A 21,235-nucleotide genomic window follows, 5' to 3' on the forward strand; every position below is an offset into this window, starting at 1 on the left:
ACCACTGAATCAGAGAACATTGTATTTTTAATCACTTCCTTATAAAGGTAATTAAACAACCACAATAAAAGATGTATATGTTTGGTTAAAGAAAGGTAAAGGCTACTTTTATGAAATAGATGAACATCTTTTTATATTATAACCAATAATTCATTTTTCTAAGAAAATAGTATCTCCTTAGAATTTTCTCCTAGTGCCAGTATACTCACTCAATAAAAGTTTCTTCTCCCAGAAAACCCTCTAAAATTACATTTTCCCTTTTATTCCGAGCATCTTAAAATAACTAAAATAACATGGGAAAGTTCTATTGTGGTTAATATTACAAGCATCTTAAAATAGTTAAATGAATAATTAAACTAAATGAAATTAAGTAGATGTTCAGAAATCCTTACTAATTCCCCATTCTACCAGCTTCCTCAGGTGCCATCAGTTGTCTTTCACTTTCTCTCCACTAATTTTTTTTAATTTTTGTTCTTACAGACTGCATTTTGATTCATTGTACACAAATGGGGTACAATTTTCATTTCTGTGGTTGTATACATGATGTAGATTCACATCCTTCGTGTAATCATGCAGGTACATAGGGTAATGATGTCTGTCTCTTTCCACCATCTTTCACTCTGAAAAGCAGTGTGGAGATTCCTCAGAAAACTTGGAATGGGCCCACCACTTGACCCAGCTATCTCACTCCTCGGTTTATACCCAAAGGACTTAAAATCAGCACACTACAGTAACGCAGCCACATCAATGCTTATAGCAGCTCAATTCACAATAGCTAGATTGTGGAACCAACCTAGATGCCCTCCAATAATTTTTAACAATAAAAAATGCTGGTACCAAAAGAAAGAAAGAAAGAGTTGGTACTGTGGGACAAGGTATTGTTGAGAGCAGGGTGGTATCTGTGCTGCTAACTGTCTCAAGGACAAACAGGACTGCTGGGCCCCTGTGCTTACCAAGGTTGTTAAGAGATATTTGTCCGAGGAATGTGCAGTTGCCTGGAGACCTTATCCGTCAAGGACGAGAGCAGGGCCTAGCCCCGACTCAGCTCCTGAATAGTTCACCTGTTCCCTCCCCCCTTCTTCCTCTAGGACCGTCCAGTTCTGGCCGGACCCAATGAAAATCAAATAGATTGACCGGACCCAACCAGGGGAGGTTTAGCTGTTCGAATGTTAGCCAATTAGAAGAACACTGTAAAACTGCTTGCTTTTCCTTATAAGAACCCTGCTGACGAGGGCTCGGGGCCTCTCTCCTAGCGTCGTTGATTAAGGACGCAGAGGACCGGGTTCGAACTCGCTAATAAATGACTCTTTGCTGCTTGCATTGATCGTGGTCTCTGGTGGTCCTTGTGGGGTCTCAAGCCTTTGGGCACAACAGTATATTTGACTTGATAATTTACCTGAGCTGCCTCTTGCTGCTTTTTAAGCTGTTCAAGCATCTGCTGAAATTCTGCCTCCTTCTGTTCTGCCTCTTCCAGTGTGGCCTGATTCTGTTCCTCATAGGCCATGGCCACCACAGCCAGGATCAAATTTATTAGGTAGAATGAGCCCAGGAAAATGACTAGCACAAAAAATATCATGTATGTTTTCCCGGCAGCACGCAGTGTCTGCAAACAAGAACAGAATTGCTTTTCAATACTACTTCATTAAGTGGTGGCTTCACCTTTCAATTTGTGTGTCTTGCAGAACACCACCGATATAAATTATAATTACACTGGTCACGGGCCCTCCTACTTCCTTCACAGTCTATTTCGTTAAACTCTGCCTCTTCCTTCTTTAACTTAAGCATTCATACTTTGGTATCTAGGAGGGAAATCTTGGATTCACCAAGAATAAAACAGAACCAATAAAATAAGATGGAGACCTCCATCACAAAGCTGAGACTTTGATGAAAGTTAAAGAAGAAACCAGAGGTGTTTGTACATCTACCTCCTTTTCATCTCCTCCCACCCGTAGGATACAGGGCCAACGGGAGGTTGTGGCTTCTGGTTCAGAGAACGTGTCTCAGAGAGGGTAAGAAATAGTATTTGAGTCAGGGAGAATGGAAGAATATCCTTGGTATTATTTTGCTTAATACGTATTATAATCAATAAGATAGAGGAACTCAAATCTCTGGATTTCAAGTTCTGCTCTCTCTACCACATTATGCCGTGGTTTGATTTTCATAACTCAGTCTATGTTCCTTCAACTTAAATACAGTGTACATTGCTTCAGATTCTCACCAGTTGATAAAGATTTTCCCAGAAGTCCTGAGTCATTAGCCGAAACAGAGACAAAAATGCCCAACTAAAGGTATCAAAGCTTGTGTAACCATAGTTAGGGTTTCTACCAGCTTTTACACACACGTATCCTTCTGGACACTGGCTGTAAATAGGGAAAAGAAAGAATTATAAAACATTCTAGTGCCTTTTCATTCTGGTAGAATTTTACCCTTAGAACATTATCTGACCAGGAAGACTTGCTATTTCAAAGAATAATAGTATGATTGATAACTAATTGATATAATTCCCAATTTTTGACAATGTAACTTTATTAGTCACTTGTTGTCATTAAATTAGATGGTATAGCATCTCTAACAACATTAACAAAAATGTTTTCTGTTTAGGATTAGCATTTTCACATGTCTATTTCCTTTTCCCTACATCTGAGTTCTCCAGAGTGGACTCCTAGCTGGATATACTTACCTAAGTGAAACAGTTTTATGGCTAAAAGTATTCTTACTTTACAAGAAAAGCTTAACTAGTAATTTAAATAACCTTGTGCTTTGTAAATAACCTGAATTGTAGCAAATCAGGATGAATAAATTAGTTGACTTTTATCAGTCAGTTTCTACAGATAAAGAGGTACACATATCTGTATATATACACCCACATCCACAAACACACAGAGATTAATGGCTTACCCTGCATCGGAGCTGTTTCCACATAATAGTGCATCTATAAAACCCTCCAGGAAATAATGATATCCTGTTTGAAAAAAAGAAAGTCAGTAACAAGCATTTTTTTGTGTTAAAAATTCTAAAATGAGACAGGATATCAGGTTCTACTTTTAGGTTCACTTAAGTATAACATATCATTCATTCAAGAACAGTATTTGCCCCTTCTCCCTCCCAATACTAGATATTATATTAAGGGCATTAGATACTTAATGGTGCAATTTTTTTTTTTTTTACTATTAATATAAAACTAGTGATAGACTCAGGTACTAGCATATTTTAAAAAAATCAGTACGTTTTCACCACTGACCTCCCCCCCCCATACTAGAAATGCAATCCAAGGCCTCACACACACAAGGCAAGTGCTCCTTCACTGAGCTATACCTCCACCACTTTTTATTTTTTTATTTTGATACAGGATCTTGATATGTTGCCAGGGCTGACCTTGAACTTGCCAACTCCTTCCCTCTCATTCAAGTAACTGGGATTATAGGCATGTGCTACTGTGCCTGAGTTTGACTTCTTTAAACATAGACAAATTGACAAAGCATAGGATTTTTAAGTTTTCAATTGAAATCAAACACCATGAAAGGGCTGTGATAACTTCAGAATGAATTTTTTATATCTTGTGTTTATGAATAAAGTCTTTTAAATTCAATGACCTAAAAACCTTAACTCAAAGAAAAAAAACCTTTTCAGTTATGATGCTTATTTTTAATTTCATTGACTTTAATTGTCTATCACTTTTAAAGATGATTCATCTTATTTGTATTTGCATTTGGTTTGAAATAACTTTTCACAAAAAGTGGAGTATCATCAGAGCAAAACAAGAATCCTAGATTTTTAAAGTTGAGAATAACCTCAGATATTCTTGATTTCTTTAAGGGTAAGAGAAATAGCCCAGTAAATTTTCACCATAAACAGTAAGTCCTAAGTGATATCTTCAGACAGAATCTTCAACTTAGATAAAAAGCAAACACACAACAGATTTCAGGAGTTGGTCACAGCGATGGACTTACATCACATGGACTGAATAAGGCACATTTGACTGTCTCTGACATTGCTCCTCAGGCATTTTTCTTAACCTGGAGATTCCCAACTGTTTGCAAATTATTTGTTTAAATATCCTGGAAGAGTTAATTTGTACCAAACCAAGGTATTTCTCCAATTTATAAGGAGATACTCATTATGTGTCTTTATCCTTTTATTATGCTATCACTACTTTAAGAATTATCAAAGCACCAGTAATGTTCTATGACAAATCCAACTTGTTCCACACAGTCATTCACTGAAGGTTTTTCTTCCTTTCATTATTTCCAAAGTATTACTCATCATCTTAAAATAATAAAGGTATAGCTTCATGTAAGCATATTTGCAGTCTAAGTTTTGTATATTTAGTATTTTTCCTTATAAGGACATTTCCTTTTTCGATGAATCATGTTCAGACTCCCTGCTTTTGAAATACTGCTACCAGCAGATTCTAAAATTAAAGATAGGAGAAATTTTTCTTACTTTTATTGTCACTTTTAAAGAGAAAGTTTATTAGGCCAATTATTTTTCCATCCTTCTAGAACATACTATTTCAGTGTTTGACTATTTTGTCTAAGTGCTTGAAATAAAAATAAAGCAATTCCCGTAACCTCACTGATTTATCTGAAATTTTCTATTACTCTCTCCTGAAGCTTAATTGACAATAATTTTCTTCCTTTTGATGTAGTCCTTTTCAAATAGAGGAATACTTATCTTTAGGTCTCACTTGATTTCCATAAAATAATAAAGACAATTGTAAGCATTATCAAGCCATATGTTATCACCACTATTTTCCTCAGTATTCTGGCAATGTTCCTGCAACTCTGTAGTTAATGTTTAATAGGTTATAGTATATAATACTTTGGAATTTACAAAGGATTTTCACACCTTATTCTCCTTCAATTGTCTCAACTGACATAGGAAGTATGTAGAGCCAAAAGATCCTGAGAAAATTATCTTGAGCCTCCCACATGCCAATACAATAGAAGTTGACATTTGGGAGTCAAAATTAGAACACTTATCAATTAGAAAAATAATGTAATAGCAAATCACTGGCAAGATGATGAACAAAATTCTTCTTTAAAACTCATTCCAGAGATTATTTAAAATTCAGAGGAAAAATTAGGGATGTATCTCTGTGGAATAGTGCTTGCCTTATATGCATAAGACTGTGGGTTCAATAACCAGTGACAAAAAAAAAGTTCAGGGAAAAATTCATGTCAAATAAAAATGTAATTTTAAAAATTTTAAGTAATTTGATTAAGTAATTTTCAAAGAGTTTACTACCACTTACATGATCATTTTTAATTATCCATGCCTAGATAAAAGGCAGGTCAACAATGAAAAGAATAAATAAACATATCAGCAATTCTTACTTTCATCTTGAATGTATGATTTCCAGTCAAACTCAATCAAAGTTTCGTTTACAAGTGTGCCATTGTTATTCACAGTTATATTCTTCTCTATACTATGCTCCTCCAGAGAAGCATTGGTGGGAGGCCACTGTACACATTTATTTCTCAGGTTGCCCATGAAGAGCTGCAGGCCTATCAGAGCAAACACACTGAGGCAGAACACAGTCAAGATCATGACATCCGAGAGCTTCTTCACGGACTGGATCAGGGCCCCCACGATGGTCTTCAGGCCTGAAAGAAGGAAGCCCATTACTATGAAGACTTAACCAACCTAGAATAATAAAAGCTTCACACAGTTCTCTTGAAAACACAGAGTTCATAAACGCCTACAATGTTAGAAGAGGGTGACACTTCATAGAATGCTGATAGCTTATGAAGATGAACTGCAGAAAAGTAATGATGCAAACAATGAAATTTAAATTCACATTGCATTAAGATAAGAGAAAATAACAAAAGGGTCATAGTCTTCAGGAAGTCTATATTAAGGAAGGGGTCTTGTTTTTCTACTCCTTGTTCTTGAAATTTGCCCACATTTTCATGAGGGTCAGTTGTCCATTTTATAACAAATGACTTGAATAAATATGTTTAAATTCCAAGTAGGAGAGGTTTTGCTATAAAACTGGAGGTGGTTTAGAGTATAATTTCACTTTAACATAAATCCTCCATTCATACTCATGCTATTCTTTTTATCTTATCCCTTGTCTTGTTTGTGAAAGATTTAGAAGACTTACATTGTTTACATATAGGCTTCAGTCATTATAATGAATAAGAAACTGAAGATCGACATATTCAACAGGGAATAATTCCTCAGTAAAACTGATCTGACAAAAATATAACATATCTAAGGGCAAACATACAGATGGCATATTACAGTATCATGCAAGAGATCATTCAGCTCCAAGACTGGAAAAAACTCACATTCAGACAAGGAGAATATTTTTCTGTGAAACACCCTACTTATAATTTTTGACTTTCTATAATGCTGAATGTAAAGCAAAGAGGCAGATCCTGACAAGCACAATGGGTTCAATGAGTATTGAACCCCACTCTCACCTGGAATAACTGAGATCGTTTTCAGTGCTCGGAGGACTCTGAATGTTCTCAACGCTGAGACGTTACCCAGGTCCACAAACTCTGTTACATATCTGTAGTAGGGGAGTTCACACACAGACACAGTAACAAGAGACAAAGAGTTGTAGATACAAGGAGCCTATACTTCACCTTAATCACTCCTTACCTGGAATTACAAAAATAATTTTCAAAGTTCTCAAGATTCTGAAAGTGCAAAGAGCTGAAAAATTACCTAGGTTTACAAATTCTGTTATAAACCTATTGACTAAAATCAGTTACTCAAGGCTTAAGCAGAATTCATATTGCTCGTTTGAGTCTTTTATAGAGACCTTCATGGTAATTTTAAATGATGAATATTGTAAGTGGCAAATTAGACATTGGGGTCTATCACTGTGGCTTTGTTTTCATAATTTAAGATCAATAACTAAATGTAAACTTTTTAAGGTATTCACCCCTGTTGCCATTTTGAAAGCAATATAATTAGCGTCTGAGTAATTTAGAATTAAATAAAAAGAAATAAATCTTGGCTACGATTTCAGGATTTCATTTAGAAAAATAGTGAAATCATCCAAGTATGAAAAGGCAGATTGCTTTATTGTCTTTATCTATAAGATAAGGTTTTTCTAGTGCAATGTTTAAGCAAAAGTTAGGCAAATTAGTAACAATATTTTTATGGGGTCCAATACTGCTCCTGCCATTATTGTTATTTCATTCTCAAGAAACAGAAGTACCAATATAGCTTCTTTTGAGCTGTGGCTGGAGGGCATGGTGAAGAATTGGATCATCGTGCTCAGAGACGAAAGTAAGACCAGACAGGCAGCATCTGGAGCTCTGAGTATATTGCTGCCACTTCTTTTCATTCTCTCCACCACATTACACCTGCAAGAGGTCAAGAAAGTCGACTCCCAAAGGCGGAATGAGGGCAAGGAGTGTGTTGGTCCACCGTGCTCCACATACCACTTCACCAATCGTGAAAGACTTTCCACTATTTGTTTGGGTCTCTTTCTAGGGAAGTTTACCACGAGGAATGCAGGAATTGTGCACATTACTGAGTGTAAATGGATAGGATATTAGGATAAGAAGCTTGCGTTGAGGGTAAAGAAAGAGATGAAGAAGGCAAAAAAGAGAAAAGAGAAAAGACAGAAAAAGGATCAAAAGAGAAATAGAGACAGAGTATGTTTATAAAGTCTTAAATATCCATTTACTCATGAAATAATAATAATTTATCAGTTTCATATTATATCAAATGCCTTCTTTTATCTGGTTAGTTTGATTTTCAGAGTTTTCTGATACTAGTAGATATTTACCTTTTATTATTTTACCAGACTAATAAATGAAGGTATAGAGAGAATGTAAAATGGGTAAGGTAAGTTTATGGAACTAGTAGAATTGTCTTTACCTGATTCTTTAAAGTCATTTTTCAAAGACATATGAAATTCTGTTGTGCTTTTATATTTTTGGGGGTGTGAGTGTGCATGTGTTTGTATTTTGGAAGAAAGGCAGATATGAAATTTGATGACAGATGTTTATTTCCTGTGAAAATTTTATTTCAAACTATTGAAAAGCCTTCAAGTCTAGTGAAATGCCACTTACACCTCTGTGGTGTAAATACAGAACCTAAATGCGTAAATCATGCCAATATATTCTGAATACTAAATCAAGCCTCTTCTTTTAAATCATAAGTACTAATAGAAAGCCAAACTATATTCTCTTTGAAGTTTCAAAAAAGACACTTACGCAAATGTAATAACAGTGAAATCAAGCCAGTTCCATGGATCTCGAAGGAAAGTAAAATCTTCTAAACAGAAACCCCTTGCAATAATTTTTATAAGTGATTCAAAGGTATATATTCCTGTGAAGGTGTACCTAGAAACAAGCATCCAAGGAAGAACCGATAGAGTAATAGTTTTCTTTCAGAGCATATCAACTCTTTATACCTCTCTCAGTGGAACAGATGAATACTAAAACCAGGAAATTATGCAGCTTGATTTTATTTACAAAGAAATAAGACACAGTGGTAAATTTAAATTCAACTCCCTAACATATGAAGAGGTGTATTTAAAGTGTCCTAAGAGCACTGTGAGAAATATATGCTGTGTAAAATCAATCTAGCTACTGTCTGACATGTCTGGGTATTGGCAAAAATGAATAGAGCTTCCTGAGAAGCAGCTACTGAGTTCATATGATAGAGTAGCCAATCAATAATAGAACCATAGAAGGATTTTTCTCTTACAAAACAAAATAATTTAAAAAAACCCTTAACCTCCATGATGTTTTAAGAATGAGAAGACATTGATAAATTAGCAAGTCTTACATCTCTCTTTCTTCAAGATAGGCTAAATTTTCTTGGAAAAGGACTTCATTAAAATCAAAGGATGATGCTTTCAGTTTTTCTCCTTTTAGAATGATGTTAGCTGTGGGCAATTACACAAATGGTATGACTATTTCGTGTACAACCAGAGAGACGATAGTTATACTCCATTTGTGTCCAATGAATCACAATTAAAAGAAAATCAAAGGAGATAATTCTAAGGTTATAAGAGGTGAAAATTTACTCTAGAACAAAATTTGGTGATTATTCAAAAACTTAGATATTTCCAGTGTTTAAAACTTCTATTCAGAAACAGGAGTTTGAAGGTAGCATAAAATCACAAAAACTAGAGAGTAATTGAAGACCTGTGGTTTCTCACTTGTTAACTTCAATGCTTTAGGAACTCTTGGTATAGAAAGTTTTTATTTTCTCCAGAATCTCTCCATTTACTTATTGGTTCCATCTTGGACACATCCAGGAAGGGAAGAAGAGCTTGGGAACACTTCTCTAGTGGTAAGTGAAGTGGCCCCAGAGTAGCAGGGATTTCAACACAGACAGCATGGGCAGGTACAACAGTGAGGCCCAGAGCAGCAGGGTCTGCACTTAGTACACAGCTGGGTTTTATGCCCTCAGAGATATCCCAGGCAGAGAGACCACCAGTATTATTGGTAATGCTGCCAGTTTTTTAAAAAAAATACTACCCAAACTTTCACCTCCATTAGTTTAGCTTTCTGTCCACTAAAATTTTCAAGTTTCACAATCCTGAAATTTTGGAGTTTTGTTTTTGTTTTTGGCAAATTTTTTGTGACCACACTTGAAAATGATATAGGCCTCATATGAGGTGGACATTGCTGATGGAATTGAAAACTTCTGAGGTTCAACATTATCTTCTTATGGCATTTATAACTTGCCCTTGATTCTTAACTCACTGAATTAATCCGTAAGTCCCAAGGTTTCAATAACATAAAAATATTCAAATATTATTTCAAAGTTACCATAAGTGGTACATTTTTTGCTCCATTTAAGTTTTTATAGATGTTCTATACCTGGGACAATGGGACAAAATGGGTAATCTGGAATTGAATTGGACTGAAGATCCATCATATTGGACCTCTTCTACAATTTATTTCAATACATTTTCTCTGGATATGTTAATTCTACAGGAAAAATGGTGCATGTCCAAGAATGATGGACTTATGGTGACCATCAAGTACAGGTGAAAGAGAGAGATGAGATCTAACACCAGCAAGTCTGAGGGCCAAAACCTATTGTCTTCTTGTTTCATAACTGTGTCTAACATGGTTTTAATAAAAGTGCTCTTCAATTTTATCTAATAGATACATTATGACAAATACATGGATACATTATGCAAAATCCAAAGTTTTGTATATATGTATATGTGTGTGTGTATATCTCTCTCTCTCTCTCTCTCTATATATATATATATATATATATATGTACATAAATACAGAAGTTGAACTTACTCTACATTCTTTGTCCATTCTGGAGGGTTACTCATTGTCATAAACACACAGTTTGTCAAAATAGTGCACATAATTAGCATGCTGAATAATGTAGGTTATTGTTAAGGAACACACAAAATATAAATCCAACTATTACATAAAACTAACATTGAAAAGCCCAAACTACAGTTCAACCAGGACTCAGTGATAAACATACCCTGGGAAAGTCATTTAATATCTTTAAATCTCAGTTTCTTTATCTCTAAAATGTGGGTAATATCACTTTCACAGAATAGTTGTTTACATTAAATGAAATAATGCATGAGAAGCACTATTCTGTTGGTATACGGTGTTGGTTTTGCAAATATTATTAAACCAATGTATTCACCTCTCAGAGAACTTTGGTGGGAAGACTTTTTGTGTCATCTGGAGTTGCATAGTATTTGAACAGAGAGTATTAACTTGAACTAATTCAAATAGCAAATTGTTGAGGGAAGATACATATCTATACTATTGAAATTCCTTCAATACATGTTATCCAATATATTTCAACATGTGAAAACTTGTTTTTGGTCAAAGACAGCATGATACTAAGTGTTGGGATGTTCAGTTTTGACTGAGTTTATACAAGTGCAGCAGCACTGGATAAGATGAAAAGTGAATATTCCTGAAGGTCAAAACTTTAACATGATGTGAATATAACTAAAATTCAACATGGCAAAGTGACCTCTAGTGGTCACTTTACCTCTCTGTGCTATTAAACCTCCCTGTGTCTCCATTTACTTTGATAAAGTGGAGCTGATAATGAAGAGATTTCATCATTCTGGTGTGCAAGTTAAGTGAGTTAATGTGTGTGAAATTCTTGGAACAGTGCCTGTGTATAAGGAAAGATGCTCTAAGTGCTAGCTAAAACAAATGAGGAAGCCATCATGGAGTTGTAGCTTTGGCAGGGACCTTAGAAAACAAGTCTTATCACTACATTTAGAAATCAGAGAAATAAGGCCTATACTCTACAGAAATTAGATAACTTGGCCCAGGACTACAGAACACAGGTTTTCTGTCTTCAGATACAATATTCTTTCCACTACAGTTTACTGCCCAAATGAAAATTTTCCATCAACTGAAAAAGGAAGTTTCCATCAAATGACCACATGATGGCACTAGGGATACAAGCTAAGATAGGAAACATCTAAGTGTAAAAACCCTGAACATATAACTTTTAATTTCAAATATTTCAGTTTTAATAACAGCATATTTATATCTCTTACAATCAATTTAAAATAGAATGGTCTTTCAGTTGTGTTTTAGTTGTTGTTCTGTTTCACTGTTGTCCTTTGTCTTGTTTGAGGTGAGGGAGCTCAAACCCAGGGCCTTGCCTGAGATTGCTAAGCAAGTGCTCTGCCTCTGAGCTGAACCACCTTCATCCCAGCCTTTTAGATTTTAGAATCTTTTTGTTAAAATCAGACAGTATGATCTTATAATGTTTACAATAGTATTTCTGTATTTGTTATTACCAAAACCACCAAATGAAACACAATAAGAAATGAAGTTTTCACTGATAAATATCAACAGATGAATTTAGTTGCATTGGACTTTTTAAATCAGTAGGAATCACAAAGTCAAACCCCCCTACGACCATTTGGAAATAGTCTCTCTTTCATTAACTTCCAAAGTCTTTAGTAAGCAATCAGTTTTATATGACTGAATCCTAATTCAGTGGCTTAAATTTGAAATTCAGTCACTATTCCAGTACTTCCTTTACAAAAATTATCAGTGAAGTTCTACACATCTTTGTACAAAGATGATAAAGATAAAAGATAGTTCTTTTGTACTATATTTGTAGGACTCAATATATGCAAGTATTTTAGAAAGGTAACAACTATGCATAGATACATATACATATATGTAATGTTAAGGACTTTATAAGTTTCCATGAGATCTATGTCCTTAGTCCACTTTAAGACATAATGACAAAAGGTGCAAAATGAGTGATAAAAGCTATAGAATATGAATAACTTAATTTTATATTTAGCTATAAAGCACTTACAGATTAGGTAAAATAGTTAATATTAATCACTTGAAAAAGGATATGAATGTACCAAAATCTTAATAGCTATTTTCCTAAGAGGATTGAAGGGAGTTAAAATGTACAGGGCAGAGGTGGCACTGAACCGGAAGATGGCCTTCCCTTTATTCAATACTATAAAAGTCTGTAAGATAGGAACACAACACAAAAGTATAAAAGTGTCAACAATTTAAACTTTTTTACCTATTTTCCTGTTATTTTCTATAATGAATAATTCCAATGTTGCACAAGAAATCAGGACTATGGTAACTTTTGTAGACACCATGAAGATAAACTGTCACTGAATCTCTTTACTAGAATGGAGATTTGATGACATCACTTACCTTTTACCTAATACTTACCTGCAATTCTATTGTACATAGGACATTTAGCCAAGAGAATTTATTTATTTTTCTTAATATTTTAAATGTCTTATTTAAATGGAATTCTTAAATGGGTGCACATTTCACTTTCATTCTGAAAGTTTTTAAGACACTACATCCCTTTTATAATGATTTCAGTTTTCCCAGTTAAAATATCTTGAAAAATTAATTCTGTGAAAAGCAAAATCATTCAATAGAACTGATATTTTTTGAAATATTCTTTACCATTTTGCTTATAAAATAAATATTATCCCTCTACTGGTAAATGAAAATAAAACCAGTCACTATCAAACCCACTCTTTGGTTAGATGAATGTGATCCAATAATTGATTTCTGAAGGCCAAGTTCCCTGGAGAGTATCTGTTGAGCAGCAGTACTAAATTCTGTATTGGGATTTCTGAGTTAGCTGACACATCGAATTCTAATCCTAACTGACTTTATTACATGTAGTTATTTCTTTGCATAGAATAAAAACTCAAAGTTCTCAAAGAACCCAGGATCCATGAATGTGAATGGAATTCCATTTCAAAAATAAGAGTTATTTGATTGTAATGTGTAGAGAAAAAAATTTAAGAAGCAACATACAATAGGTTATAAAGGATTGTGACTCAGGGCTCTTAAAGGCATTTACTTATATTTGGTCAAAGCCAAAGGTAAGAGAAAGTTGTTTTATCTGTGAAGAACTTATTATAGGAAGAGAATTTTAAGTTTGTTTGTATGTTTGTTTTTTCTATGTATCCCAGGGCATCATTCAGTGCTGTGCCATTGAGCTACCCCAGCCCACCTTTTTTTTTTTTTTTTAAATGTAAATTCATCTACTGTCTAAAGCTTTGTTTTTAGTCTTAGGATGCATATCTGCATAGAGCCCATAAAGACATAGCACTGTAACTTCACCTTTATTTTCTACTAAGAATCTTTGATAATGGTTTACTCTTTACCTTAGTCTTCAGGTCAATAATAGATTTCTCATTTCTTTTCCTTCTACCATTTTCAAATAGAATAAGATTTTCAAATGATTAATCACCCCAAAATATTTACTGAATTCCTCTTTAAAAATAGGACTTCCTAACTGGTTTGGGTGGAAATATCCTAAATTTTCTGTGAAAGTGTGTGATCCCTCAACTAGTGCTGATCATTAAATCCAGCTGTAAACTAAATACAAATATTTGAGAGTGCAGCTTGTTTACAATTTGTGTCTGTTGAATCTAATAATTAAAAAGGAGGAAGTTGTAATTTGTACATTGGAGTTTTGTTTCAATTTTTAAAAAATTAATTTTACTGCATTTTATAGAATAGAGACCTCCCTTTCACAACAGTTAGGGAATCTCCACTTAAAGCCCAATGGCTGAGTACACTTCCTCTGTTCTAGGTGAAGAAGTAAGTTCAGAAAATTTCACCACAAAAAAGTGTATTTACAGTCGGGGTGGGGGCGGGGTTCACCTGTGCATAGCACTTAGTCTTCTTTTTTCTCTGATTCATTCAATCTTTTGTACCTAAATGACATTGTGAAATTATCAAAAACCATGAACAGACTTGTGGGATGCAAATGCATTACCCTAGGGAATATGAGCTTGTCTGGGCACAGAAGAGCAAAACTGAGGCAACTCTGGACTGCTAGGGTCCACCTTTCACACCAACAGCATATCTCCTTTCCTCAAAAACTCCCCAAGCAAAATCTGGTAGAAACAATGGGGTCTAGAATAGGAGAACCAGTCAAAGTGTAATACAGAACATACACTTTGAAACTAAGAATCTCCTCATTTCAAATAATATTATAAACCAATTTGACTGATACATTGGTACAAAGAGATAATAAAGAAGAAAGTACATGATTTGGTGGCCCAAATCATGAGCTGGAGGGTGTGGGTGCTCAAGGTGGTTCTGATTACAGCTCAGAGACAGGAAGATAAGCAGGCTCATCCTGTGGAGATGGGACCACCCTCGGAAGAGACCACCTGGGACTCCCGCTCCTAGGCCACCCTCAGGCTAAACCATGAGCAGAGGAAATATATGAAGAAAACAGAAATAAAGAGAAAAGGCAGTGAAGCAAAAGGCAAAACTGGAGAGGCCCAAGAAGGGGTGGAAGAGAAAGAAAAGTTTTCCCTGAGCACTAAAATGTCAAAGAGGCAGGACTAAGAAACTTACCAAAGAAGGACCTGAAAAAGAAGTGTGAAGGGTCAGAATTAAAACGCTGAATTTAATGAAAGCATTGTAACCCTAATGCTGACAGGTAATTTTCATCCCAAAGTCCTTTGACAGATGAGTTAATATTTAGGCATAAAAGTTAAAGGTCAATGGACATGATTACTAGTTGTTCAAGTCTTAGATGGAAACCTTTTACTGATTCTAGGATGTATTTTATTTATATATTTATCAAACTAAAAAATGCATAGATTATTTTATAACCTGATATTTACAAAACTTATATGCGTGTTGTGTACGTGGTTACAATTTGATTTTATAAATGGATTAATGAGGTTCTACTACACAAAGTTTGGTCTGCTTTAATTTTTCTGAAGATATACAGATGGGCAAGACATTCTTGCTAGAATTACCCAGGAAGGTGATGATAATGCCACCATTAAAAGACCATGTTCATAGGATATTTTTCTGTGAGAGCTCCGTTTTTCAAGTGTTGAAATGCATATTTTTATGTACAAACTTCATGTTCACCAATTTTTAGTGTTCCTGGATTTATTTTTAGTAGATGTACAATAAAGCAAAAGTTTCCAGTCTTGTATAGTGTCCCGATATGTAGAATTCCAAATGTTATCATTTTTATGTCAGTAAGTTCCATCTGGAACCTTGAATTTACTATTTGTACTGATGTGATGCTTATTCCCTCATCTGTCTGTATCCATCCTCTTTACATTTTTTTACACAGCCAAGATGTCAACCATTCATTTTATAGTGTTAAGAATTAACACAAGGATCCTTGTACCTAAGGAAACTCAGACACATGTTTCTCCAAATAGTGATATTGCTGGTTTTGAAGGATGAAGAAAATCAGAGGGAAACACTGTTTACTTATAACAAATAAGAAACTCGAGAATTTGCAAACTCATGAACATTGCCTTCTGTATTTTACACATAGAAAAGAGCTCTAAGAGGGAAAAATCCAAAGACTACCCCAGATAGCACCAGACCTTAACCTATAAACAAATATTTTGTGACTTTAAACAAATCAAAATTCAAGAACTGTTCAATTGAGGATCATTCTTTTTGTTTGTTTGTTTTGACTTTGGAAAAGAATGTATTGGGTGACATGGTAATATCTTAGTATTCTTTAAATCTACTTCGTGCATTTACGCAACTCCTAAGAATAAGTTGCATTGCATTTAGTCACTTCAATACAAAAGAAACAGTTCAAAATTGATGCTGGAGGAGAAATGGTGGATAGAGCAGCATCTGGTTTGAAATGTGTTTACCTTTATACTCCAAGACTAATCTGAATATTGACATGACTAGTTTATTTACCAGAATAAACAGTGTGCCTTTTATTAAAATTCAGGTACATCCATGACTATCTTAAAATCGGTCTCTCAATTCACCTATTATGGGGCCAAAACAAATGTTTTAATTGCATTCTACAAAAGAACAGAAGTATAAGAAATTCATGACATCATTTAACTTATGAATAATTTTATGACTGAAACAAGTTTGAAACATGGCTTTTGATGCACAGTATTCTGTATATTTTTTTAATTAAATAACTCAGATATCTGAATCTTCAATAGCAGAGTTGTCAATCTGTTTTTGTTAGGCAGCATTTTAAAGAAAATCATTAGTAATTGACCAAATTATCAATGTCTATATTGTATACAAGGATTAAAATCTTTTCCCTCAATCTAATTGCATGGTCGATAAGGAAACAATTATGTTACAATAGTTTGGCAGATATTACTTATAAAACAGTACTTATTATGATCTGAAATCTTTTCCTGTATCTGGGTTTATAGACAGTGATTTGTTTATGAGTTTTTCTCAGGGATGAACATTGAATACAATAATCCACTATTTTCTAGTTTCCATTTCTAAAATATACCCACTGCTTTAACATTTACTTCGATATAGAGCCCATGTTGTTTTCCTTAATTTTAAAAAATCTGTTCATTTTAGTTATACATGACATGAGAATGTATTTTGACATATCATACCTGCATTGAATAGAACCCAAGTTTTTAAAAGGACATAATTAAAACATAAACTCTGACTTTGTGTTTCATCTAAACTTTATCAGAAAATTACCAAATAATAGGAATGACTCCAAATTTATTGCTTTAACTTAAAATAAATCTACATGGAAAAACTGATAAATACCCCTTTCCAGTACACAGAAAAATGAGCTATTAAAGGAACAGTATGAAAAAGTAGCAAATATTATAGTGAATTAAATTTATTCCTTGGGCTCAAAGTAAAAGGCAAACATTTTTAACATGTTTTTTTTTTTCAGCTATATTATGAAAATTTGGAAGTCATTTACTTTAAACTTTGGACATATTTTCCAAAAGGAGGGGAATATATAATTTTTCTCCAGATCCAAAAAGTCTATGTAATGCTTTCTTTTTCCTCCTCTGAGATGCTGGGGATTGAATCCAGGGCCTTGCAAATGCGAGGCAAATTCTCTACCACTGAGCTACAACCCAGACCTAAGTAATATTTAATAAAGTAAAATTATGAATTTATGGTACATGGAATGTTATCATTATGTGTAAGACATGTATAAGAAAGTGACACCTGAAAATGGTAAGAGTTCTAAGTTGGGATGTAAGATATACATCCCTCTTCTTGACATACTCCTGTCAGACAGGCTGGGGAAATCTGGCTCTAGCTCCTGCTAAGAGGTAGACTCTACGTTTCCCATCTCTATGCTCCTAGCTTGGGAAGAGCATCTAGCAGGTAGGGACAAATGAAAGCCATGTGACAAAAAAAGAGATGCTTCAAAGTTCTGGGTATGAAGAACAGTATAGAAGATCAAGAGATGCCTGTTAGTGCACATTTCTGGGAACATTTCTCATTCTGGACCAATACCATGGCATCAAGTTCCATTTCTTTCCTGAGAACTTTTTAAATGGTTTAACTGCTTCGTTACCCATTTATTATAACACTTGGATTGAAGCAAAGATTTCCCTCTTTATCTGGCTTACTAGAGAATTGAAAGTTTTCTTGCAGGTTCTCTATCTGACTCTGACATGAGTTTTTAAATTTTTTTTTCTCTTCTATTCTCAATTTGTCCCTTTAAACAAGGGATAACCATCCCTAGGGATAACCAGTCTGCATCCCACACAACTGTAATATGTAGGATTCATCTAATTATGCATGTAGTCTCTAAAACATGGATTGCAAACTAAAATGTCCACAGAGGGTGGGTTGTAGTTGGTACTGTAGGTACTTGATAATTTTTGGCAAGTGAGTCATTAATGCCAAGATCTGATCTTCAAAACAAATCCTAAATATAAATTATTTTGTAGGAGGTGTGTGTGTGTGTGTGTGTGTGAGAGAGAGAGAGAGAGAGAGAGAGAGAGAGAGAGAGGAGAGCGGTCTCCTGATTTATAAATACTGGAAAATAAAAATTTTAAAAATATTGCATGAATCTAACAAAATGGATCTGTGGGATCAATGTGTCAAGTCAGTTTGTAAAGAGGAGTAGAATTTGAATCCAGAGAAGAGTCTGTAACATGGCTTATCTCTGTGCTTCAGGTTGGGTGGGATAGGGATTGTGCTGCTGGAGATACAACCCTGCAGGTGCCTGGCTAGCACTGCTCAACCAGGGCTGTTGATGCCTTGACCTCTACCTCCCTGGAAAGGAGAAACAGAAACCAAATATAAAATGATAAAATCTAAAAGTGCAGTATTTTTCAGCTCTGTATCCTCAGTACACACCATGAGTCCCATACACTATTAAATGCTCAGTTTTTCTTTAACTGGAAATTCCGAATAATCTTGAATCCCAATTTGATTGTAAACTTGCTGTGTGAGTAAATTATGAGCAAATTTTAAATAATGAACAAATTATTCCCCCTCAATTTCTGCATGTCAACAGGGAGGACTATAATAATACCAAATTTGGGTTGTCCTGTTGATGAAATAAAACACATCTATATCCTTCATGAATTTTAGATTATCATATAAATACAAAAAAAATCAGTAGTGTGTCTCTGTACATCTGATGTACACAAAGAGGAATGTTTCTATTTCTCTAAGCAATGCTAATTTTCACATTGGAATTTTCAGGTACAATATCTTTCCTTCCAAACTTCATATCTCAGAAAATGGTGCCACTACCTTTCTCCAGTCTGACACCTAAATACTATACCTCAAAACTACATTGTGTGTCTATCTAGTATTCTCCATTTCCATTGTCATGATGCCAGACCAAACCTCCATAAAGATTTCTAACTTATTTTTCTTTTCTCAGATTGTTCAATCTGTTCTCCATAGAGAAGCTACAGTGATTTTTAACAACATAAAGTGTGCCATGTCACTCCTGTACCCACAACCTTCTAGAGAATTAATTTTCCTTTTAAAATACACCTCAAATTCTTTAAGATCTACTGAAAGTTGCCTTTATCTACCAGGCCTCCTCCCTAACCTCATCTTACTCTCTGCTTATATTTTACAGTTCAGTCCTATTACATGACTTCTTATGTTATTCCCTTCCCCTGGAAGACTCATCTCTGTCCTCCTTTTGGGTCTTCAGATCCTAATTCAAATGCCACTTCCTTTAGAAGTTGTACAATTTAAGTTTCCTGAACTGATTCTCCTTGAAAAAAAGATGTTAGCACCCTATTAGAAGCTGGTGGGAAATGTAATTCTGTAATCATTTAGAAGCTGATCCAGACCACTGAGTCACCAAGATTTTAGTTCTTACAAAGGCAGAGGATGCTCAAGCAGTGAAGTGGCCAGCCAGGGTTTGAAAACGCTGCTAGCAATGAACATCGACGCAAAAATTCTCAACAAAATTTTAGCAAATCACATACAAAAACATATTAAAAAGATAGTGCACCATGATCAAGTGGGTTTCATCCCAGGGATGCAAGGTTGGTTCAACATCAGGAAATCAATAAATGTAATTCACCATATCAATAGACTTAAAGTCAAGAATCACATGATTATTTCAATAGATGCAGAAAAAGCATTTGATAAAATACAGCACCCCTTCATGCTCAAAACACTAGAAAAAATAGGGATAGTGGGAACGTTCCTTAACATTGTAAAGGCCATCTATGCTAAGCCCATGGCCAATATCATTCTAAATGGTGAAAAACTGAAAGCATTCCCCCTAAAATCTGGAACAAGGCAGGGATGCCCTCTCTCACCACTCCTATTCAATATCATCCTTGAAACTCTAGCCAGAGCAATTAGACAGACCAAAGAAATTAAAGGGATACGAATAGGAAAAGAAGAACTCAAACTATCCCTATTTGCTGATGATATGATTATATACTTAGAGGAACCAGGAAATTCCACCAGAAAACTCTTAGAACTCATAAGTGAATTTAGTAAAGTAGCAGGATATAAGATCAATGCTCATAAATCGAATGCATTTTTATACATAAGTGATGAATCTTCAGAAAGAGAAGTTAGGAAAACTACCCCATTCACAATAGCCTCGAAAAAAATAAAATACTTGGGAATCAATCTCACAAAAGAGGTGAAAGACCTCTACAATGAGAACTACAGAACACTAAAGAAAGAAATTAAAGAAAACCTTAGAAGATGGAAAGATCTCCCATGTTCCTGGATAGGCAGAACTAATATTGTCAAAATGGCCATACTACCAAAAGTGCTATACAGATTCAATGCAATTCCAATTAAAATCCCAATGATGTACCTTACAGAAATAGAACAAGCAGTCATGAAATTCATCTGGAAGAATAAGAAACCCAGAATTGCTAAAGCAATCCTTCGCAGGAAAAATGAAGCAGGGGATATTGCAATACCAGAACTTCAACTGTACTACAAAGCAATAGTAACAAAAACGGCATGGTATTGGTACCAAAATAGACAGGTAGATCAATGGTACAGAATAGAGGACACGGACACAAACCCAAATAAATATAATTTTCTCATACTAGACAAAGGGGCCAAAAATATGCAATGGAGAAAAGATAGCCTCTTCAACAAATGGTGCTGGGAAAATTGGAAATCCATATGCAACAGAATGAAACTAAACCCATATCTCTCACCGTGCATGAAACTAAACTCAAAATGGATTAAGGATCTCGGAATCAGACCAGAGACCCTGCATCTTATAGAAGAAAAAGTAGGTCCAGATCTTCAACATGTCGGCTTAGGACCAGACTTCCTCAACAGGACTCCCATAGCACAAGAAATAAAAGCAAGAATCAACAACTGGGATAGATTCAAACTAAAAAGCTTTCTCTCAGCAAAGGAAACTATCAGCAATGTGAGGAAAGAGCCTACCTAGTGGGAGAAAATCTTTGCCAATCATACTTCAGATAGAGCACTGATCTCCAGAATCTATAAAGAACTCAAAAAACTCAACACCAAGACTACAAATAACCCAATCGACAAATGGGCTAAGGAAATGAACAGACACTTCA

At 34.8% G+C, this 21,235-nt stretch overlaps 1 protein-coding gene across 3 annotated transcripts in view; it reads right to left on the reverse strand.

Moving 5' to 3' along the window:
* LOC124979763 (sodium channel protein type 1 subunit alpha) overlaps positions 1–21,235 on the reverse strand; it is a 141,218-nt gene that overhangs the window by 54,996 nt on the left and 64,987 nt on the right. For all 3 annotated transcript variants that reach the window (XM_047544428.1, XM_047544427.1, XM_047544426.1), the window contains exons 3-10: positions 12,312–12,430; positions 10,242–10,331; positions 8,184–8,312; positions 6,429–6,520; positions 5,337–5,606; positions 2,899–2,962; positions 2,219–2,360; positions 1,397–1,603 (exon numbers count right to left, since the gene is read on the reverse strand). In XM_047544428.1, coding sequence (XP_047400384.1) covers positions 1,397–1,603; positions 2,219–2,360; positions 2,899–2,962; positions 5,337–5,606; positions 6,429–6,520; positions 8,184–8,312; positions 10,242–10,331; positions 12,312–12,430 — 1,113 coding nt within the window. The remainder of the gene's footprint in view (positions 1–1,396; positions 1,604–2,218; positions 2,361–2,898; positions 2,963–5,336; positions 5,607–6,428; positions 6,521–8,183; positions 8,313–10,241; positions 10,332–12,311; positions 12,431–21,235) is intronic.

This window comes from Sciurus carolinensis, chromosome 3 (assembly GCF_902686445.1).
Source record: "Sciurus carolinensis chromosome 3, mSciCar1.2, whole genome shotgun sequence".
Lineage (NCBI taxonomy): Eukaryota > Metazoa > Chordata > Mammalia > Rodentia > Sciuridae > Sciurus > Sciurus carolinensis.